General features: G+C 34.9%; 1 protein-coding gene across 1 annotated transcript in view; it reads right to left on the bottom strand.

Moving 5' to 3' along the window:
* Nucleotides 1-4,466: 4,466 nt before the first annotated feature.
* CAPZA2 (capping actin protein of muscle Z-line subunit alpha 2) overlaps nt 4,467-24,711 on the bottom strand; it is a 52,130-nt gene continuing 31,885 nt past the window's right edge. The window contains exons 3-10 of the mRNA XM_004418775.2: nt 23,317-23,368; nt 21,322-21,385; nt 16,945-17,151; nt 14,815-14,894; nt 12,707-12,785; nt 10,051-10,122; nt 6,607-6,669; nt 4,467-5,876 (exon numbers count right to left, since the gene is read on the bottom strand). Of these exons, the coding sequence (XP_004418832.1) occupies nt 5,736-5,876; nt 6,607-6,669; nt 10,051-10,122; nt 12,707-12,785; nt 14,815-14,894; nt 16,945-17,151; nt 21,322-21,385; nt 23,317-23,368 (758 nt within the window). The 3' untranslated portion in view covers nt 4,467-5,735. The remainder of the gene's footprint in view (nt 5,877-6,606; nt 6,670-10,050; nt 10,123-12,706; nt 12,786-14,814; nt 14,895-16,944; nt 17,152-21,321; nt 21,386-23,316; nt 23,369-24,711) is intronic.

The following is a 24,711-nucleotide window of genomic DNA, read 5'->3' as shown; positions in this document are numbered from 1 at the left end:
GAATGATGTCTACAGCATAGAAATGATCTGTATATGCAAAGTTTGATAAAATTCACTATAACACAATACGGGTCTAATGGCTTTTTAAAGAGGTATTAGTAAACACCCTATTCCAATTTTTCTATGGTTATGATCTTTGCCATTTTACTACCTTCACCTGAGTCAATTTTTGTATGTATTTCCTTTTATATAGAGTTCCAAATGTTGGCATAAGTTGTATAGTATTTTAAGTTACAAAATATATCAGACATTAAAAAAATTGAGAATGTTGTAATGAACACCTGTATGCCTATCACCCGGGTTAAGAAACAAATTCTCAGATACAACTGAATCCCTCTATACTGTTCCCCAATCCCATACCTTATGTTCCTCCCCACACATACACTATCCTGATTTGGTTTTTTACTCCATTGCATGTTTTATACATTAGCTGTACATAAAACAATAAAATATATATTGTTTTAGAGGTTTTTAAACTTCGACTCGAAGCTGTACTTACCTTTCTGCAACTTGCTTTTCTCTCAACATTTATAGGACATTGCTGTATGACACTCCGGCTCATGAGTTTCTAAAAGCTGTACACTACCCCAATGTTAACAAATCATAGTATCTGCATTCTCCGTTGCTGCATATGCAGACTGGCTTAAGGTTTTGCCAATAGAAGTCTCTGGCATTTCTATTTTTTTTTTTCCCCCTTTTTCTCCCCAAAGCCCCAGTAGAGAGTTGTACATCATAGATGCACATCCTTCTAGTTGCTGTATGTGGGACGCGGCCTCAGCATGGCCGGAGAAGCAGTGCGTCGGGGCGCGCCTGGGATCCGAACCCGGGCCGCCAGTAGCTGAGCGCGTGCACTTAAACGCTAAGCCATGGGGCCGGCCCTCTATTTTTCTTTCTTCTTCGTAAAGCCCCAGAATAAGAGGAAAATGAGTGCGCATGAGCAGGATTTTCTTTTCCATTTTTTAAAAAAAATTTTGCTTTTTCCTCATTTGAGCTACTTTGTGTCCTGGAATACTGATCTCCTATATTTTCCTGTACATTCTAAAAGTAACGAAGTCTTCCCTAAGTGTCTGACTTATACCTAATAGATCTGCAGCTCCTTGGTATTTCTCTTGAGCATTCTTTTGGGAAACAAGAGGCAAGCCCTCATTTTCAGGTAGAAGTCTGGAAGAGATCTGCATCAGTGTTCAGATTCTGCTAAGTTAGCAGCACAAAACTTGAAGCCAAAGAGGAAGGCAGTGATTTTTACTGTTTAGTCAATAAGACGTTTAGGGGTACCCTTTCAGTAAGAGAACTCCTTGGATATTTGTTTGGTTTAAGAGCTGGTCATTTTACAAGTTTCCCCAAGAAATCATCCTCTAAGACATACCAATCAACTTTTGTTCCTTAATAGTCTTATATAAATGACAGCTTTGACTTCATGTAGTGAAGATGTATTATTAGAATGAGTGGCTGATTTGACATCTGTGATGCGTGTGCTCTCTAGTCAGTTTGCATGAAAAGATGTTAGCTCTCCAATACAGTCACACTACAAAAGAATGAAAATTGATAGCTTTTGACACTATATGTTAAAACTAACATTAAACTACTAGCACAATTTTATTAGATTATAACTAAAGCTAGAGATAAAAATGTTTTAGTATCTTATTAGCCATATTCTAGTTTTGTAAGAACACTTATTTTTAGTTTTACCCTTCGCATTTATTTCATTTTGTAGTATGATGTGTGTACCAAAAAAAGTCAGATTTAGTTTTCAACTGGATAACGCTATTTGACCCGTGGCATATCAGAGGGAGCTATACTAGAAACCTGTATTATCTATATTTTGATGCTTCAAAATAGAGGATTTCCTGCCTACCAGTTACATGCATACTTAGAAAAATACTAGTGCGCCAAAGTAGAGTTTAAACTCATCTTTTCCAGGAAAACTTTCTCAGCTTGAAATCCCTTTAAAAGCTACCTTAGGTAAGTTAGGCTTGAAGCTTGTCTTGTAAATGGTCTTAACGCATTTTTTATGTGTTACATGTAGCAAACCTTCCTAAACAGCCTCAAGGTGTACCAAGATACCGATCCCTCAACCCTCAGGGGCAGTGGGCAAGCAGCCCCATCCACTTCGCCCAGAATGCCTTACAAATACCATCCTTTTCTATATATGTTGTGATGTGAAGAAGTTTGGAAAACATTGCTATAGTCTCGTGACTACTCCGTAGACTCCTTTAAGAAAGTTTTATATTTTCGTGACTCCACAATGCCTAGAATAGTCCTCTGCACACAGTGTGATTAATCTTGAGTGACCTGACATTCATTTCTAATACCAAGTAGATCTTAAAAGTTTAACTGGTTATTTTAATTTTAATTGGTGAATATCTTGCATATTTTCCAATAGCCAGCACTACTGGCCAATCCTACAATAAAGCTTTTGCATAATATTCAGAATGTCAAATTTGAAGATGCCTATACAAAGAATCTTGCCTTGTAAAAGTTTTCCATTTCAGGGCCAAAAATACTACAATTTAGGAATACCAAGTACATCTCGATTCTGCTCTTAAATAATCTACTATAGAGAAGTGAACAGAAATACACATCTTTCTTAGGATGTTCCATAATGTGCGTGCATTACAGAACACCTGTGTTAACTGCTGGCAAAATATGCCTTTATATTTTACACCCACTAGCTAGTAAAGGCACAAACTGATGATCAGTATGGAAGATCATTCCAAGGGATCCTGCATTATTCCAAGCTGTTGGTGTGATTAAAAGTCAAAAATGATTTACCCACAGAAAGGGCCGCCCAAATACTATAGTATTATCTATAGCTGTCCTTAATTACTTTCCTAAGAATTTCACTTTTCAAGCACAATTTGTATTGAACTAGAATTTCCAGGACACCTTTTTTTAAGGCTCCTGTTCCCATTTTAGTTTCCAAAACCTCAAATGAGGAAAAGCCTCATGAATATCTGTATCACATATTTATCTAACTCATACAAATGTATAATAAATGTATATCCAAGTATAGTCTGGATAAACAGCACTTGTGTCAGAACACTTACTTGTACTGTAATTCTTGATTTCAATGTTCACAACAACCCCAGGCTTCACAGTTGCCTGAAATCCTCTCCTCTCCTACCTCAGCCAGTCACTTCCTTGGTCAAACTTGTCATGACTAATAAGCATAATTCCTCAAAATCTCAGTTTTAAGCACATCACTCTAACCACCACTTCCTACATTTCCTTCCGTACTCCAACTCTAAACACACACATAATCCACTGATTGTGCTACCTCCTCACTGTTCCTCCCCTCCCGTCCTCCCCTCCCCCTTACCTAGCTTAAGCACCACAGACTATCATTACAACCTTGCCTCCTCTTCATGTGGTCAGTCAGACTCTCTTGGCAATAGCACAACCTTGGTTCAATTCAACTCATCTACTCTATGCCTGCACCCACGCAGCTTTACATGGCTGAAGAAAAACAAAGCCATCCTCACTGGTCTCACTTTAAACTCATTATCACTAACCTTGAGTAGTCCTTTTGTTTCCCAGGTCCATTCACCTCCCCTTCATCTAGCCAGAGCGCTCCTCTACCTCCTATCTCCAGTCTTTAACTGCTACATGATATTTTCCCCTTGAAATCTAAAACCGAGCTCCTGACCAGCCCTATCCACCCAACCTGAATGTTCCCCAATTTCTCAACTCCAAGATGTCTTCGACACTTCTCTCTTTATCACACATTCCACAACCAAATCTTCTGACAAATCTTGTCGATTTTACCTTTAACATATGTCCAGAACTTACCACCTCTACAGCCTACAGCTACCACCTCAGGCCAAGCCAGCATTCTCTCTCAGCTAGATTACTGCAGTAGCCTTCTAATTGTTCTCCCTAATTTTGCCCTTGCCTCCACACTTCAGCCCATTCAACACAGCAGACATTAAGATTCCTATTAAAACTATATCTGAGCTTTAGAATAACTTTGTGTTTCCATTCTTCTTCCACTTTAATAAAATGCTCTTCTTAGACTATGAAAGACTAGTCTATTGTACAAGCATTATTTCAGACTGTGTTCTAAATTATTTTGATAAATATTACCTTTCACATGCACCTCATCTTAAAAACAATTGCATGTATTTTCAAGAAAGTATCCTAGGCCATAAAACGGAGCCAAAGTAACATAGATAGCCCAATTGATACAACTGAACTAATCAATTAAAGATTCATCCAGTATTTAGTTCAGAATCATCAGCAGATTTTTTAAAATGTCTTTTAAAAAAGGGAATAATTAACATTGCCAATTCATTTTCTTCAGGAATCCCAATACGGCAAAACTTGCATCTTAAAACTAGAGAAAACCATTTAACCAAAAATGTCTTAACTTCATATTATATTCTCAATGCTTTCAAAGCCCAACAGTGGTTTTTAAAAAGAAATTAAACGACATGCTTTCATTGAGAGGATTTTTAAAATCTATACAATTCAAGCTAAAGAAATATTTTATTGTACATAATAAAAGTGGTGTTTTTAAAAAAACATTTCCAGGCCCAGACATCTACAGGAGTATGTGAGGAAAGGATTCCACTGGAGTATAATAGCAATACTCGATTGAATTAAACCATAAATCCACCCCACTCCCTATAGTAAATACTAACATTCACCACAGGCTTGAAATTCCTGTAGCATCAGTAAATGTATTTTTTAAAATATTACAAACATGCTTATGATGCATAGGCAGATGGAAAAATTTAGACTGTAACTGCACACCATATGTACTCCCAGCTTTTCTAACTTACAACCAGTTAAGAATTACAATATCCAAACAAAGTATTTTAAAATAGTATACGACTCACTGGTAAGCGATTTTCTACTCAAATAAATAGGAAACTTTTCATTTTAATGTCACATTGAATTTCAGCAATTTTCAATCTAAGAAAAAAAATAAACTGAGACATGGTCATGAGTTCAGGATTATATATATTACAATTTGCCTTGTTATAATACATTTGTGGCTTTATGATAAAAATAACCCAGGGACATATGGAATTCAAGCTAATTTGCGTAACTGTCACAAGAAAAAAGCATTAAATGCATTTCTGAAATAAGTATTTTCATTTAATTTCAGAATCTCAAAACAGCATTAGACCTTGGCTTTGTTTAAAAAAAGTTTAGTTAAACACTAAGCTAGCTAAATAACCTTCTTGAAAGGTTTAAACACAATTCATATAGAAAATGCTTTCCCTCTAATCTCAATCTTACATAAATGGAAGAGGTGAGGGGGAAAAGGTAGACAATTTCTTTAGCAGCATATATGGCTAAATCCATCAACCACCTTAAACTAGAATGTCCATTATTGACCCCATTAAAAAGAACTGGGCAAATATCAAAAGTTACCCACTTCATAAACCAAAAAACAATTTTAGGGTTACGATAAGTAAAATATTTTTGAAACACTTCAAAAACTTTTAACATTAAACTAGAGGAATCATTTCTTCATTGTAAGAAAGAAAGGAATAACAGAAAGTAAAAGACATTTAAACTAAACTGATTTTCAATCCTCTTTGAACAAAAGAAATGAAAAATAATGGTTGATTAGCTAAGCTTTGTGCTCTAACCAAACTAATTAATTACAGTGATTTTAAATGGCAACAGCCCATCTGACTGGGTAGCTTAACAGTTCTGAATACTTTTGTAATGATTTTTTTTAAAATGCAAAGACACTAAAATGATCCGGTCATGCAATGTTCATCTTATGCATTCTGCATCTCTTTGCCAATCTTGTAGCTAAGGATCTTGTTCCAATCAATCTTAGTGCGTGTAACTGGCAACTGTCGACGTAAGGCTTTAAAAGTAGTGTCCGACATTGTCTGATAATTCTCACTGATGGCAGTCTATAAAAAACAGTAGTTAAAAGTTTAAAAGACATAAAAGGAACAGAACAATTCATAAAACACACAGATGTTTTAGGAAAAACCTTTATTTAAGCAGCCTATTTCACTGCTTTTAAAAAGTCAAATAAAAACCCCAATATGATGTTAAAAACTGTTTAAAAGTAGCTAAAAGAAAAGGCTTATACCCATTTTGAATAACTAAATTTAATGAAATGAAATTGTAAATTAGATTTAATATTTGTATGTCCTCATTTTGGATCTATTTTAATTTCACTCAAAGCAATTTTATAAATTACTATTTGAAGGAGTGGAAATGTGTCCAATCCACAAATGAAATGCTTCCGTTCAACAGTGTGGTTTAGAAGCTGACAAATAATGTAAAAAGTGAGTACAAAATGAAATATGATCTAAGCAGATGACACATCATCCAAATGCTTTAGGAAACACCTCCTAAAATAAAATTTCCAATCAGAAACAAAATAATCATTCAAAATCTTGGCATATTTTGATCAACACTCAGAAATTACAGTTGGCTAAAACTGAGTTTTGGCTACACTTTCACAAATTCACCCTTGAACTAAAAACAAACACGCAAACAGACAAAAAACACACAAAAAAGACTATATCTTATTACAGTGAAACAATGAAAAAATTCAGGCTTATGACTGCATTAAAATTTGTATCGTTACTTATAAGCAAATATAGATTGTATAATGTTTGAAAATCATACCTGGTATTCATTTTCTGCAGCGTCTACAATCTTTATAAATTCTTTTGCTGTTTGTACCTCATTCTGAATGAAGAACAAAAACAAAAGTAAATAAAATAGTAATTTAAAACTACACCACTATTTTTTTAAATAGGTATGTCAATATATGTATGGTTAATGATTTGTTATAATTTAATAAATAACAGATGGAAATTATGACAAACAGAAAATACTGTAAGATCAATTACTCTATATCCAAGGGGAACTAGGCAAAAGTATTTTAAAAGTCTACAGAATGAGCCTGGTCTCAGTGTTTTACTGGTTAAGGAAAGTGTAATCTTAATATACACATTGAGGAAAAATCCAATTACAACACAACACACATTCCAATAGACAATCTTTACAGGTAAGAAGTTAGTCATAGCTTTCTAATTAATGACTATATCTAAATATTGTTAAATATTTACTGAACAATATTTACCACCATAATGATACATTAAAGAAAGATTACCAATTAGGAAAAACATTTTAAAGTTTAAGGTAAATTTACTGTAGTGTTTAAATATTTTCTGGAAAAATTTTAACATTCCAATATAAGGATTTCTTTGCTTTTTTCCTAACAGTAAAGTTAATGAAAATCTAGACTTTTTTATAAAACAGTGTTAATGTAAATTCTCTAACTTGTTGTTAGTGCTGTCAAGTCTATTCTGACTCTTAGTGACCCTGTATACAGCAGAGCAGAATCCTGCCCCGTTTTTTCGCACCATCCTCTCATCTTCCAGCACTGTATCAGACAAGGCTCTGCTGCTATTCATAAGGTTTTCACGGCCAATTTTTTTCAGAAGTGGGTGGCCAGGTCCTTCTTCCTAGTCTGTCTTAGTCTGGGAGCTCTGCTGAAACCTGTCCACCATGGGTGATTCTGCTGAAATCTGAAATACCAGTGGCATAGCTACCAGCATCACAGCAACCCAGAGCTCCCACAGTATGGCAACTGACAGATGAGTGGTGTGGTTCCCTGACTGGGTAACGAACCCAGGCCATGGTGAGAGTGCAGAATCTTAACTAGACCACCAAAATTCTCTAATACCGTACTTTGTATATATTATTTATATATATTTACACATATATATTTATATTTCTAACATGGGTGCATTTTTTCTCTGTCCAAAAACAATAAAACAACAATAAAAACTCTCTAAGATGAAGTCAAAAATGCATTCCTAAAAAGCTTGCACAAAATGGCATATTCAAGTTTAATTACTATGACCATCTCTCACACCTCCACAGTATATAATTTTGTAGACAAATCTTTCTTTAGAAGAATCTTTGCTCAGTGTCAAACTCCCCAAACAAGACAGACCAAGTTAGGTACTGAGTTCCAATTACTACATGCATGCTCATAATATAGAACTATACCAAATACAATGTCTCATGGAAAACCAGACATCAGTAAGTTTCTTTTATGGCAAATTTTGCAAGAAGAGTACCACTTAGCAAAAAAGCAGAAATCACCTAAGTGCTAATGAAAAATTGAAAAAAACCCCCAGCTTTCTTCTCTTCTCAGGTAGCATCTGGCCTAATACATTCTTACATGTTTCTTAATGTTAAATCAAACACTTTCTTAAATTAAAAATGAACTTTTCTTTAATATTTGTGGGTTAGCTAATTTTGTATACTAGCAATTGATGTTTATAACATACTGGTACTTTTAGGCGTACAACACAAATGTTTATGGGAAAATGTCACTGCTAATGTTATATTATTAATATCCTTGGGGTAAAAAAACTCCACAAAGAAATAGTTGTATGCGCAATGAAAACAATGTGTGAAAGAACTCTGCGGGGAAATAAAACCAAGTTCAAAGTTTCTTGCATTTGAAAGCTGAACTTCAGAAAAACTTCACTAAATCATAATCCAAATAGATAGAGGGAAAAAAACACAATAGAGTTTAAAAGATAAGTACAGGAGAGGCCAGCCTCGTGGCATAGTGGTTAAGTTCGTGTGCTCTGCTTCAGCAGCCCGGATTCGCATGTTTGGATCCCAGGCACGGACCTACACACACCTCATCAAGCCATGCTGTGGCAGCGTCCCACATACAAAATAGAGAAGATTGGCACAGATGTTAGCTCAAGGCCAATCTTCCTCACCAAAAAAAAAAAAAAAAAAAAAGTTTAGTACAAATTTAAGAGCTAGAACTATAAAATTCTTCAAAGAAAATACTGGAGTAAATCTTCATGACCTTGGGTTACTCAATGGTTTCTATTAATATACCAAAAGCACAAGTAACAAAAGAAAAAATAAACTGGACTGTATCAAAACTAAAATCTTTGGTTCTGCAAATGGTACTATCAAGAAAGTGAAAAGATACACAGAATGGGAGAAAATATCTGCAAGTCCTACATCTGACACAGGACTTACATCCAGGATATATAAGTAACAACTGCAACTCAACAATAAAAACACAAATAACCAATTAAGAAATAGACAAAGGATCTGAATAGACATTTTCCCAAAGAAGATAGACAAATGACCGATAAATACAGAAAAAGATGCTCAATATCATCATCCATCAGGAAAATGTAAATAAAAACCACAATGAGCTACCACTTCATATGGACTAGAATGGCTATAATCAAAAAAACAGACATAAGTTTTGGTGAAGATGCGGGAAACTAGAACCCTCATATACAACTGATGGGAATGTAAAATGGTCCAGCTACTTTGGAATTAGTCTGGCAGTTCTTCAAAAGGTTAAACTTAGAACTACCATATGACCCAGTAATTCCACTGCCATGTGTATATCAAGAAGAAATTAAAACAAATGTCTACACAAAAAATAGAACACGAAGGTTCACAGGAGCAAAAAAGTAGAAAACAACACAAATCTCTGTCAACTGATAAACGGATAAATAAAATGTGGTATATGGAATATTATTTGGCAATGAAAAGGAATGAAGTACTGATACATGCTCCAAATGGATGAACCATGAAAATATTATGCTAAGTGAAAAAGCCAGTCACAAAAGACTATACATTGTAGGATTCCATTTGTATAAAATATCCAGGACAGGTAAATCCATAAGGTCAGAAAGTAGATTCACATTGCCTAGGGCTAAGAGGAGTTTAGGGGAAGGTCTGATGGCAGGGAATAGGAAGTGACTGTTAATGGGTTCAGGGTTTTTGGAGAATGAAAATGTTCTAAATTAGACTGTGGTGATTGTTGTACAATCCTGTTAATATACTAAAATACATTGAATTTCACACTTTAAATAGGCAAATTGAATGGTATGTGAATTACATCTCAATAAAGCTGCTAAAAAGAGTTAGGTACTGATTTCCAATTACTTACCATCTTTAATCTATCTGAAAACGCTTTTAATCTGAAGCAGAAATATTACTTAAAATGTTAAAACTGTTCTGGTTATATATCAGTATTAGGTTAAATTTTATTTTGGAATTACTTACAGACACTGTTAAGGAATCCTGTATATCTTTATGACTCACTAGCTGAACATTACCATCTTCATAATAATGAACCTATTAGAAAAAGAAATTACAGAAAGCGTATTATAGGAATCATCAATATCCTCACGGCTTAAGCAATCACATCAATGGAGATGACTACCAATTTCAGCTCTAACCTACACTTCTCTGCTGAGCTCCTGACCGTTCACACTCCAGCAAGACTCCTCCTGGCCCCAGTCAGTGAGGAGACTAGTTAGTAGTTCCCGCAATTACTCAGGCAAGCCCTCCATTGACCTGACTGCTGAACATTTTTATCTCATAGATATTCTAATGGTACCTAAACTCAAGATTTCCAAAATTGAGCTCACAACATTCCCTTTCAAACTCTTTTGTGTATTTCTACCAACCATTCAATTCTCAAATTCAAAGACATGAATTTATTCAATAAACATTAACTGAATGATTACTATATATGCCTGCTACTACGGAAGGTTCTAGGGACACACAGTTTTTATAAAGACAGTCCCTGACCTCATATTTCAACACAACATAGCAAGAGCTATGTACAAAGTACATTAGCAATACTCCAGACTCTCTCTCAGACTTAAAAAGAGGACTTCAGAGAAGAGGTAACACTGCATTTGCGTTAAACCAAAGAAGTATGACAACAACTAAACCAGGAAAGATAAGGCAACTGAGCTTAGAGAAGAGCACACTTTAGAAAGGTTTGGGGGGGCCGGCCCCGTGGCTTGGCGGTTAGGTGCGCGCGCTCTGCTGCTGGCGGCCCGGGGTTCGGATCCCGGGCGCGCCCCGACGCACCGCTTCTCTGGCCATGCTGAGGCCGCGTCCCACGTACAGCAACTAGAAGGATGTGCACCTATGACATACAACTATCTACTGGGGCTTTGGGGGGAAAATAAATAAATAAATAAAATCTTTAAAAAAAAAAAAAAGAAAGGTTTGGGGGGACTTATGGTTGGAATGTGTGTTGAGGTCGGGGAGAGGAGGGGGTGGCTGGAGAAATATACAGGTAGGGGACAAGTCAACTTTGAGCCTTATATGCCATGCAAATATATCTAGACTATCTAGTAGGTGAGAGTGCACCACTAAAATGGCCTTAAGTAGGCAAGTAACACATCTAGATTTAAATTTTAAAAAATCATTTTTTTTGATGGCAATGTGAAAAGTAGATTAGACGATGGCGAAGAGTCAAGCAATTCAACAAAATAAAGTAACAATTATATGCTAGGCATCATGCTAAGTGCTGAAGACAGAACTGTGAACCAGACAATCTAGGCTCTCAACAAGCTTTGGTCCATCAAGGGCACCATTTTAGAAATTATCCAGGTGAGAGCTACTGAGGCCTAACTGAAGGAAAGAATAATGTCAACAATAATGGCTATTATTCATCAAGCACTTATGTCTAGCTATGTTCTAACCATTCTGCCCATATTAACTAATCTTCAAACAATCAAATTAGCTTTTTTTTATTGTTGTTGTTTTCTTTTTTTAGCCAATGAGGAAACAAACAAAAGAGCTTAAATGACTTCCTGATGTCATACAACTAATAACTGGCAGAGCTGGGACTCAAACTCAGGCAGTCTGGTTTCAAAATCCATGCTCTTAACCTCTATTCTCTAGCCCCTAAGGGACAGTCACACCAAGACATAAAAGTAATAGGATCTAATGGGCCAGCCCCGTGGCTTAGTGGTTAAGTGCGTGTGCTCTGCTACTGGCGGCCCGGGTTCGGATCCTGGGCGCGCACCGACGCACTGCTTCTCCAGCCATGCTGAGGCCGCGTCCCACATACAGCAACTAGAAGGATGTGCAACTATGACATACAACTATCTACTGGGGCTTTGGGGGGAAAAAATAAAAATAAATAAAATCTTAAAAAAAAAAAAAAAGTAATAGGATCTAAGACTAGAAATGTATATTGGAGTCAGATGATCAAGCAGCAGCATCTGATTCACCTTTATTCCTTTATAGCTCTTAGCACAATACCTTTCAAGATAACTGATCAACAAATACATTGAATAAATAAATGAACCAAGATAGAAAAAGATTAGTATTTTCCTTTGACTTAGTAATATTTATATTCCAATAACTGATCTTAGTTATCAAATGTTCTTCTATATAAACATTTGAGCTTACATGAAGAGTCAAAGAATTCAGTTCTACTGAGTTTCACAAAAGAAGCCAAATATGAGAACAGAAGATACTTAAAAGACATACGTATTATGTACATATATTAATATACACATATAATAAATATATTTATACATTTATACACACATACATTAACATTATACTTCACCCAACTCCACTCATTTCAGAAGACAGAACACCACAACTCAAACTCAGAGGATGCTTGGATGAACAAACTGTATGAAGAGCAGACCAAATGGTAGCATCTAATTTTAGCTCTGTTTTTAGAACCTGTCAGCTATCCTTGCAGATTTTTGATGATTAGGGAATGAACTGCAAGGTTATCTACAAGATGAAATCAGCACTACTTGTTTTTCCCAATACCTTAAAACAAAGATCTAGAAAAGAAACGGCTACTGTATACTATGAAAATGTAAACTTATGAATTAGCCGTTTCTCTGTTCAGAATCATCTAGAGATCAGTAAACAAATTCTTTTTATTTCATACCTGAATTTTCAAGATGCCAACCACCTGAGTGGCTGAAGGAGTGATTGTAAACTTCCACTCTGACCTCCAACGACCATTCCTTAAAAATAAAAACAGCAGCTGTAAATAAGGTAGGGAAAATAATTTGAATAAATTTTAAGTTCCAGATTTAAATTTAATGCTACAGTATGAGAGAGTGTGGGGGATGAATGCCAGACATTCATTTTTTAATCACTGAAATATTCAAAGGAATCAAACAGTTAAGTTCAGTTATGAGCTACATTTAATTTAATCTTCACCCTACTGATAAGAAAGGACCTATATAATGGATGCAACTTCAGAATTCTAAAGCTAAGACTTAAAATACAGTTCAAAGCTAAATCATATAACCTACTTTTAGAGAAAACTTTTAAGCTACTTCTTCAATAGACTCACCTATGCTTTAATTAAGAATAAACTGAATAAATGTTCAGATTATCAGGGGCTTTCACAAACACAGTCAATGTAGTTTAACATCCACTGAATGATACAAAGTATCAAATAATTTAAAAAGAATGGGCAGTAAACAACATTCTTAAGGAGATTTTGATATCTGGAAAGAGAAAGGCTACAAAGAATTATAAGCATTAGATTTTTTTTCCCTTTTCCAATTTTATGTTTCAAGTTTCCACATAAAAGCCACATCCTCCTCCCACTTCCAATAATGACTTTTGGGATACAAATTAATACACATTCATTGTAGGAAACTGTTGACATTACAAACAAGCAACAGGTATGTTATCCGTTTTTGTCTCCTAGATAATGAATTTTATCCTATTTTTTTCTGACAGCCTTTTCAGAGCAACTCCTTTTCTCTGACTTCTATTTGCTCTTTGCATGCTAAAGACATATTCTGGGGGCCGGCCCAGTGGCATAGCGGTTAAGTGCGAGCGCTCTGCTTCGGCGGCCTGGGGTTCACAGGTTCGGATCCCAGGCCCGCACTGATGCACTGCTTGTCAAGCCATGCTGTGGCGGCGTCCCATATAAAGTAGAGGAGGATGGGCACAGATGTTAACCTAGTGCCTCTCTTCAGCAAAAAGAGGAGGATTGGCATCAGATGTTAGCTCAGGGCTAATCTTCCTCACACACAAAAAATTGATTTTCCTTCAGTGATAATGGATCTGTGTTACTCCAAATGTTCTTGGTTAACCTTATAAACTTGCATTTATTTTTGCAAGGGTTAAGTAGTGGAGCAACCTTGGGCCATGAACCAAACTAGTCCATAGGGCTACTGATAACTGTTACTTTACCAGTTGCGCCACCAACCAAACTGGCTAACAAGTCAAAGACTAACATACTTAAAAGGTAAATATTATGACCATACTTATTCTGATGACCTTAGCATGTATTAACAAAAAAGGGGGATAAAGTTTTCATTCAATTCTGAACTTATAAAGTCTTGGAGAGCCTCAGAATTTTATAACAAGAGTTATCTCAGAAAAAGTCTTTCTAAGAATAAAAAGGCCCAACAACTTATCAAAGGTCCAAGATTAAGAAAGCAAGTCAGTGCTTTGGGTGGCTGGACTTTTACAAGGAATAATCAACTGATCTGTACACAAAATTATAAGGCATGATTGTAACTTGCCTCACTATATAAAACATGTCACTACTTCCTCACATTGGCTAACCAAGCACGAAGCAATCCACATGAAAACATCTACTTCAGAGGCCCCAAAGTTCACACACAAAAAAATCATCATTCTTCACTTCATAATTACCTCTGTCCTCCTCCCTCATTTAAGTCTCATTCAGGAACAATGGCATCTCAGAATGAGCACATGGGCCTGCCAACTGGTCTGCTCACAGGCACACATGTTCCCTTAGGAAGCTGCTTGCTAGTCTCTAAAAACACTTGACGCTCTCCCACGCTCTTTTCACTGAGAGTCAATGGATTTACTGCTACCTTTAAATGATTAGGCTGATAATGGAGCAGACATCTTTCTTATACCAAAAGGCTGAGGTTTTATATGACGTTTAGATTGCTCTTAATCAATCATACATAAACAAGGTAGAGGCCCAATCAGTAAAGCAAGAACTACAAAGAACATAAACAACGTCAAAATTCCCCAATACACAAAATTTTAACTTACCAAAAGTTTTTTGCTTGGAACTGATGGCTTTCTATGCATGCAATAATAGTTTGCTGTCCATCTATTTTTTTACCATATACCTTATTGGCAAAGAAAACAAACACAAGGGTGAATTTAGCGCCACAGAATGCCCAACTTTAAATATTTATAGAATACTGAAAATAGTATAGCACTTTGGCAAAAACATTTAAAGAATTCCAATATAGTAGCTAGAAAAACAAGTACTCAAATATGTACACCTAATCACAGATTCTAAGGTGGATCACAAAAAAGCTCACACTTTGAATAAAACTAACTGTAGTCTAAAATATTCACAAACAGCCTAGATATACTATACTTTTCATTCCAAACACAGGTATGATAATAAGTGTAGATAATTTATTTTTTAAAAGGAACTCCTATTTATTTCCCTCTTTGTCTTTTTTTTCTTATTTTCCTCCCCAAAGCCCCAGTACATAGTTGTATATTCTAGCTGTAGGTTCTTCTAGTTCTTTTATGTGAGCCGCCACCAGAGCATGGCAACTGACAGACAAGTGGTGTGGTTCCACGCCCAGAAACTGAACCCGGGCTGCTGAAGGGGAGTGTGCCAAACTTTAACCACTAGGCCATCAGGGCTGGCTCTATTTATTTATTTTTCCCCCAAAGCCCCAGTAGATAGTTGTATGTCATAGCTGCACATCCTTCTAGTTGCTGTATGTGGGACGCGGCCTCAGCATGGCCGGAGAAGCGGTGCGTTAGTGTGCGCCCAGGATCTGAACCTGGGCCGCCGGTAGCAGAGGGCGCGCACTCAACCGCTAAGCCACGGGGCCAGCCCTAGGGCTGGCTCTAGATAATTTATTTTAAACACACAGATACTAATCTGGCTGTTTCCATGCAAATAAAAACTGGACCTAGATTGTGTTTATTATCTTCGCTTACTTCACAATCTTAAGGGTTGCCATTTCTCTAGTCATTTTAAAAAATATTGGGATAGAGGTGAGAATGTTATTTACTTATAAATGAGAAAGGTCATTAGGAGAATGCCTGTGATGGTATGATGATGTTATTTCACCTCCTGGCTCCTGATTTAAAAGTAATGAACAATTTGTGCCTTTCAATCCTCCAGGAACAAACAAGGACTCTCTACCTCAACCTAACCACCTTATTCTTGAGTTATTCTTTCAAAATAATCCTAAGCAACAAGGTTATAATTCAAAGACCTTATAAGATATTTTAGGTTATGTTGCTGTTATTTCTCAAATAATTATTAAGAGCTAGATACTTAAGGGGACATATGAATTTCTGTCCTAACCAAGAAACTTCTGAGAGTGAAATGAGGTGTTGTTGGTAATATTAATAGTTATGTTGGGACAGCAGGTATAAACCAGGATGTATGGTCACCTTAAGTTGGAGAGGTAAGCAAAGGCCAGGTCCACAGGGCTTTGAAAGCCACATTCAGAAGCCTGGACCTACTCTAAGTGCAAACGGAAATCTCTGAAGGATTTCAAGCAGAGGATTTTCATGATCTGATTTGCATTTCAAAAGATCACTGTGGCTCTTGACAAGATCATGGAAGTCCAAACAAACTGTAGGGGACTAAAAGGCCTATCTGGGTACAAACAATTTTATGAAAGGAAAAAAAGGCACTTCTGCTTTCTACCATATTTCACCCTGAAAATATAAAAATAGGTTAAATATATGAAAGACACATTAAACAACATAAGAAATTTGATTATAAAACACACGAGGACATGATTCCACTTCCAAATAATTTTATTTGTCCTATGATCTTGTAACTTAATGAAAAGAAGTTTGATCTAAACTTACTGAGGTGAGGCATGAACAGGAGATGAAACAATCTCATCATGTCATGCTCCTCCAATCAACGCATGAGAATTCCTACTTGAATTTAATTCAAGGTACAACCATTTTTCCATATCACATATATATCATAATATATTCACTATTAGAGTTTCTTGGGAAAAAACCCCAAAAAACAGCCAACACTCTCAGAAATATTTACTTCAAGAAAAAAAAGAATGCCAAGCTATAAACTGTCAGTTTTCTAAGTTACTATAAATTTCAGGAGATCATAAAAACACTGTCATATTTACAGAAGACAAAAGAAAACAGGTCTACATTGAAACTTACAGTGCAGACTCCATTTGGATAATGTTCTTTTACATAAGCTCGAAGAGCAGTTTCTACTGAAGTTCTCCAGGATTCAATTGCATTTTCTGCTTCATACGGTCTTGGATCAGTTGCTTCCTTTCTTAAGTGATCAAATTTGAAAGAGATTCTGTTTTTTGGATCCAAAAACTTTCCATTTCCCAAATCACCATGTTCTGTTATCAATACCTTCAATGAGCCAATGAATTTTGGAAAAAAACGAATTTAAATACTGATTAAAATAGCATTTAAGTACTGATATATATTAATATACATTCACTTAAGCTATTTCCTTAAAACTATAAAATAATTCTACTCCAAGCAACTGGTTTAACTATATGGTACAACTATAACACTTCAAATGAGTAGATTATAAAGACAATGAGGCTACTCTCATCCACCTTAGATAAATGCAACTTATTTTCTCCCAATATAATTTCTAGCTATCTGATGAAAAAAATGCGTCTTCTAATGCACTGCTGGAGTCAGGTTTTTATTTCTTTTTTTGAGAACTATAAACAGCTTACTATTTCTGTTATCAGTCTCCTGTTCCTCAAAACTAAGGAACTGGTAATAACCTTCAATGAGAATGGTTACAAGAATGGTTTTAATCCAGTGAGAATCCTCTTCAGTGTGCCCTACATTGCTCCTGGGCCCATAATCTCATCTACTATGAAGTGCCTGATTCTTGTTATTATAAGCTAATCATTGACAGTTGTTGTCAATTGACCTTCAAATTTTTAAAAATGTAATTTATTCATATATGTATATTTAAATTATACATGCATAAATTTGACATTTGTTCTTTATTTAAAAAATTTCCCTCTTCTTCCTTCTCTTGCAACTCTCCCAATCTTTGACTCCTTACCTATGCCAGGACTTCCCCATCCCTCTGATGTAAATCATGCAAACACAGAACGTATCCTTACAAATTTTTTTCAGTCATATAATCCTACATAGATAAATATACACACATCTATGTATACATACACAGAGAGGTTTTTTTGCTATTGTTTTACAAGAATGGAATGAAAATGCATATGCACACACAATTTTCTGCATCTGACTTTTTTCAACACCTCATGGAAATCCTTCCAAGTCAACCAGTATACCTCTCACCATTCTTTTTTTTTTTTTTTTAAAGATTTTATTTATTTATTTTCCCCTCAAAGCCCCAGTAGATAGTTGTCTGTCATAGCTGCACATCCTTCTAGTTGCTGTATGTGGGACGTGGCCTCAGCAGTGGTGCATCAGTGCGGTCCCAGGATCCAAACCCTGGCCGCCAGCAGCGGAACGTGCGCACTTAACCACTAAGCCACGGGGCCGGCCCCTCACCATTCTTTTTAATGGTTGCATAATATCCCATAATATGGATATAACATAACTTATTCTGCCATTCTGCTATTGATAGATCATCTCTTTATTTCTTGGCTATTTTCTCTTTTGGGGGAAAGATGGGCACATTAAAAATGTTGAAATAAGTATTACTGAACATATATTTTAGCACACTTATGTTTTTATTTTCATTGGATGCCTCCATTTCTCTTGGATAGATTCCCTAGCAGTGTGGAGCGTAGGTAAAGGATTTATATATTTTTAATACATAATTAGAATGCTTTCCAAAAAATGGCTGTGACATCCACATTTCTACAAACAATATATGAGATATTTCCCTTCACATTACTACCATCAGCAGGCATATAGTTCTTTTTTCAGTCTGATGGGTATAAAACATATCTGATAACTTTTATTATATTTCTCTGACTACTGACAGATCGAAATATCTTTTCATGTTTGCAAGCTATTGTTCTTCTGTGAGCAAATATCCTTTAATATTTTTCATCTGGGTTTTTTTTTTCTTATTAATTTATGAGTCCTTTGTTTAAGGTATCTGTTTCATTCTACAGTTAAAATAATTATTATGTAGCAAAATGTCCATCTTTTCTTTTACAGTTTCTGGGTTTCCAGTCTTACTTGATATGGTCTCCCCTACCCTTACACTGTACATGCAGACTTTCTTCTACAATTTTAGTCACTTTACCAATTTTTAATCCTCCTGAAATTTTTTTCTGTATATTGTATGAGACACAGCTCCAACTTAACTTCCTTCTTGATAGCAATCAGTTGTGCCAATATCTTTTATTACATATCTGTCTAAGTTATAACCTTGTCATGTATAAAAATCTTTATGTACTTTGGGACTAAATTCTGGTTCTATATGCTGCTCCACTGATCTATTTGTCTACTCTATACAATGCCACCTGATATGACTTTACATTGGTTGTAAAGCATCTTCTGCTATCTAGTAAGGCAATTCTCTCTTACCATTCTTACTGTTCTTACATTTTTGTTTTTTGCAAGCATGTAATTTTTCATGTAAACTTGAGGAAAATTTTGACCAATTTAATAACTAACAGGATTCTAATCAAATTGCATTAAATTCATATTTTAATTTTTAAATAATTTAATTTTCTATCTCAAAATGGGATGTGGTGTGCCTTTCCATTCAGTTCCTGTTACACGTTTCAACAAGACAATCACCATTTTCTTCACAATCCTACGCCTTTCTTGCTTGGTAAGTTTATTCCCAGGTTAATGTAGAGTTTTACCACTATTTAAAATGGAACTCCTCCCCCTCCAATCATTTCTAGTTTAAAGTACTTACTTGCTGCAACAGAGGAAAGCTAACGAGTTTTGTATACTCACCTTAAATTCAGCCATCTCACAAAATTCTTTTAAGTCTAGTAGGTTTTTTTATGTGACTTAGGGAGGTTAATTTTAATAGAGTCTATCAGTATTTCTAAATATATAAATCATGTCACCCAAGAATTTTCTAAAAGTTCTCATTCTCTTTTCTTATTTTCTACACCTCCATTTATGATAAAGAATAATGGTGATAAGTAGACATACCTGGTTAATTTTCTATTTTAACTAAAATTATTTTAATGTTTGCAGTTTATGATATTTATTATTGGTTTTTGTTAAACAGCCTATTTAAGTTTTCTTCTATCTCTATTTTACTTAGCATTTTTGTAATGAGAACTAGCTGCTGAATTTTTCAAATCCCTTTTCACTGTCTATTGATATATCGTAAGGTTTTTCTCTTTGATTTGTTGGTTAATAGATAAGACCAATATATCATCTTACATGGAACCATTCTTGCATTCCTGTAATAAATTCTATTTAGTCTTAGCATATTATTCTTCTAATACATTTCTGGATTCTACTTGCTAATAGCTTTTTCAAGTTTTTAAATCTATAGTCATGTAAGATTAGAGTTTGTTTTTGTTTGTTTTATCTTTATTAGGTTTAAGTATTAATATTATGCTAGGTTTGTAAAATGAATTTGGAAGCTATTCAATATTTTTAAAAGATGCATTCCCTGGACCCAGCAAATCTTCTTTTAGGGATTGATTTATCTTAAGAAAACAACAGACTATGTGTCCAGAGGTACAAAGATGTTCAATACAATATTGTTAGAACAGTAAAAAAAAAATAAAAAGTAAAAAAATAAAAAAAACCAAGATCTCCCAAGACAGAAAGAAAATAAATTTAGGAGATTCATAAAATGAAACACTATATAGCTTTATATATATGTGTATATACACTCATGCATATCTATATATATAAGCTCATGTTTTCCCTTTAGTTTCACTTTCTGTCTAGTCTCTTTTTCTGGCTAGTAACTACAAGACTACATATTACATAATGAATAATACCAAATGCAAGCTTTGATATAATTAGCCACTAAAAACTAATTGTTCCTACTTTTTCTTATATTCTACCTACTAGTTCCTTCTTCATATTTTTTTATATAAATTGTGCTTCATGTAAGCACAATATGAATTAATACAATCACTTTTCAATTATTAGTGACTCTAAACCAAAAAAATAAAAAATAAGAATGTAAGTGACCTTTTGTGGCTTTTCTTAGCTTAGCAATTCTAACTTGCACTTTGGAAAGAAGAGATTTAATAATTACTAAATGCTAAGTTACTCACATGAAGAACTGTAGAATTCCAGAGCAACCAAATTATGATATAAATCTTACTAATATATATTTCTAGATTTTGGATTAATATAGGATTGATTGTTTTTCCTATAAAAAACAAGAAAGTAGATTTAAAGCAATTATTTTCTAAAATCTTAAAAGAATTATATTTGAATATCTCTAAAAGGGACTTTCTGCTAATAGCATTACTGATGTCAACAAAAGAAACTAAGTAGCCCATAAGTGGCTATGATTAAAATGAACACTTTTCTATCTTTAAATACACTACTTCACAATTCTTGCAGGCTACATCAACCATTATAAATGAAATAAAGAACAGCCAGATCTTGTGTTTATATAAAACATACCTGATCTTCATAACCTTCAATTTTTACTGGGGTAAACTGGTCCAAGTTATACTGTGCAAATGCACTAAAAAAGAAAAAGGTCAATTACTTAAAATTAACATCTTTAATGCACTTAAAAATCACAGCCAAACAATTCACTTGTCAATAAAAGTCTCCCGCCCTGCACATGGCAAGTTAAATAAAATTATAATTCTCCATTATTGATGCTATATTAACTATAAATATTATATAGATATGGCTATTTTAAAAACTGAAGAATGATATCCAGTTTTTAACGTTTAGCAGAAGAAAATTAAATCAGTAAATATAAATGGTCTTTTCATTCAAAACCCTGAAAGTAAAGGTTACTCATCTATAAGATATGTATCCAATTATTCAAGTATATATTGAGTATACAACATAGAGTAGGTGCTGCAAGAGATGCAAGAGTAATCAGACAGATCCTATGATCAAAGGGCTTACAGCTGAATAGGAGAGATAATAAACATAGCCATAAAACAAAGTAGAAAGTACCATAAGAGAATGACCAATAAAGCACCATGGAAAATATACATATATATATGTATACATATACATATACTTTTTTCCACTGAGGAAGATTAGACCTGAGCTAACATCTGTGCCAGTCTTCCTCTACTTTATACGTGGGTCACCACCACAGCGTGGCCAACGAGTGGTGTAGGTTCGAGCCCAGGACCTGAACCCACCAACCCGCACCACTGAAGCGGAACACGGCGAACTTCACCACCACACCATAGGGTCAGCCCCAAGAACAAATATATTTTAAAATTACATTCTCTTGAGGCAAGGGTAAGAAGAAAAGAGAATTAGGGGTGATTTCATAATGGATATGATACTGAGAAATGGCCTTGAAATAATGGGTAGGCTCTCTTGGTCTTATGGAAATCAGAGGCATGGGAAGAAAAGAGTATTTAAATTAGAGGGACCAAGACAAGCAAAACACATGAGGAGAAGATACGTTAGGTCCAAAGTCATAGAGAGCACCAAGCTCAATGCCTGGCACACAGCAGGTGTTCAGCTAGATTTACTGAATCAAACTGAAAGACCCTGAATGATGGAATAATTACTTCATTTGGGAGGCAAAGCAGAATCACAGAGGTTTTTTGAGAAAGGAGAACCTAGAACTACTTCTAAAGATTAGTTTGGCAGCAGTGTGTACGACGATAGGGCAGGGGAGCAACTAGAGCCAGAAAAAGCAGTTAAGTTAGCATTAGGCAGGGCCGGCCCCGTGGCTTAGCGGTTAAGTGCGCGCGTTCCGCTGCTGGCGGCCCCAGTTCAGATCCCGGGCGTGCACCGACGCACCGCTTCTCTGGCCATGTTGAGGCCGTGTCCCACACACAGCAACTAGAAGGATGTGCAACTATGCCATACAACTGTCTACTGGGGCTTTGGGGGAAAAATAAATTAAAAAAAAAAAAAGTTATCATTAGGCAAACATCCATGTTAGAACTGCTGAAAGTCTGAATTAGGAAATGGTGATGAGACGGATTCAAGAATAAAGCCTCTCTCTAGTCTCATATGAGTAAAGAATACAATCGTGCGTCACTTAATGGCAGGGATACATTCTGAGAAATGCGTCGTTAGGCGATTTTGTCACTGTGCGAACATCATACAGTGTACTTACTAAACCTAGATGGTATAGCCTACTACACACTTCGGCTATACGGTACTAATCATATGGGACCACTGTTGTATATGCGGTCTGTTCTTGACCGACATGTCACTATGTGGCACATGACTGTATTGAGCATATAAGCCACTGCCAAACACACAAAGTATAGAGAATTTCATGTTATAATTGTGTTCCTATGTTCCTCTGTGATCAAAAATATTTTCCATCTAGTTTAGGACATATATATAATTATATATATTTGAACTTGATGTGCAAATACCTATTTCAGGGATTAGTGCTTAAAAACCACTTTTAAATTATTTTTTCCCATGTCACTTTAATTATGTTAATATAATACTCACTGGGCTGCTCCTTCCCTGAGAAGATTATCATTATTAAGCAGTAACCGAACATCTGTAAAACAAATATTATGTTTTCTATGTTACTATTTTTCTATGTTTGAAATTTCTATGTAATGAATGCAGGTTATTCTGGTCATGTATTAACACACTGTCTCCCCTCAACATGTAAGCAAGATCAAAATATCACTCTGATGACCAAAATAACCACAAAACACACCACAGTATTAATAAAAAGAAAAAAAAAAGATTTTGGTTAGGAAATAGGAGAGGGAATGAAATAGAAAAACACATTATTTTATACCTTTAATAGTCTATGCAGGCAGACTGTACTGTATCTCGAAAGAATTCAAGTGGAGATAAGCTACACTAAAAAGTGCGATAAGATCTGTAGAAGATTTAGCATTATGCTTCTTAGTTTGACAATACTATCATGAGTTTCAAATAAATTTGCTCTACAGAAAGTGATTAAACAAGAAACAGCTTGTGAACAGAGTGCAGATGAAGGCATTTCTGTCCTCATACAGCTCATGTTCAAACAAGAGATGAATGTCTTTAGTTCGATATGGATAACTGCCTTATTTGATTTAGTAATCTCACTTTGGTTATTCTTAATTCTGTCCTAGTCAAAGACTCAATTATTATGTAGACATCTGCCTATTAATCATTAAAATATAACTTTAAAAATAATACTTTTTATTGGAAAATCCAAGCACTTTGTAAAACATAAAGGAAAAAAATCACATAATTTCAAAAACAAACAAACAAAATTCTACTTTAGTCTTAGCGTATTTTGTATTTTTTCCTTATTTTTCCTATGCACCTGGCTATTTTATACAGTTGCTATCAAAAAGTACATACAGCAATGTAACCTAATTTTTTCATTAAATTAAAGTAACAGAAATAACCTAAGTAGCTGCCATTAAGAAACAGGTTAAATACAATATAAACAGGCTATAGTTCTTATAACTAGTGTAAATTTGGGCAGCCATTAAAAATAATGTAGATATGTATTTATCAGCATGGAAATACATCGATAATATAATAAACAAGAAGAGGAAAACTCAGCATGTATAGTATTATCTTATTTATGTAATGTTAAATATTATATATGTGTCTAAAGTGAGAGATGTTAGAAGTATTTCATTCAAACACTGGAGAACTAGAGGGCAGAACTTTGTGTGATTTTTAGGTTTTTTTGCACTTTGAAAATTTCAGAATGACTATGAATCATTTTTACAAAACTAACAAAACTGTTCCAAAAAAAAAAAAATTACCTATTTACATACCTCTTTTTAGTAGCAGGCCCTGATTTAAAAAACCATCTCTCTTCCTAACCACTAAAATAATACTAATTTGATTTCTAAATTAACTGCTTTTAAACAATGGAAGCTTCTA

Source organism: Ceratotherium simum, chromosome 1, assembly GCF_057802395.1.
Source record: "Ceratotherium simum simum isolate JZ-2026a chromosome 1, ASM5780239v1, whole genome shotgun sequence".
Classification (NCBI taxonomy): Eukaryota; Metazoa; Chordata; class Mammalia; order Perissodactyla; family Rhinocerotidae; genus Ceratotherium; species Ceratotherium simum.
This window is presented reverse-complemented; position numbering and strand designations above follow the sequence as displayed.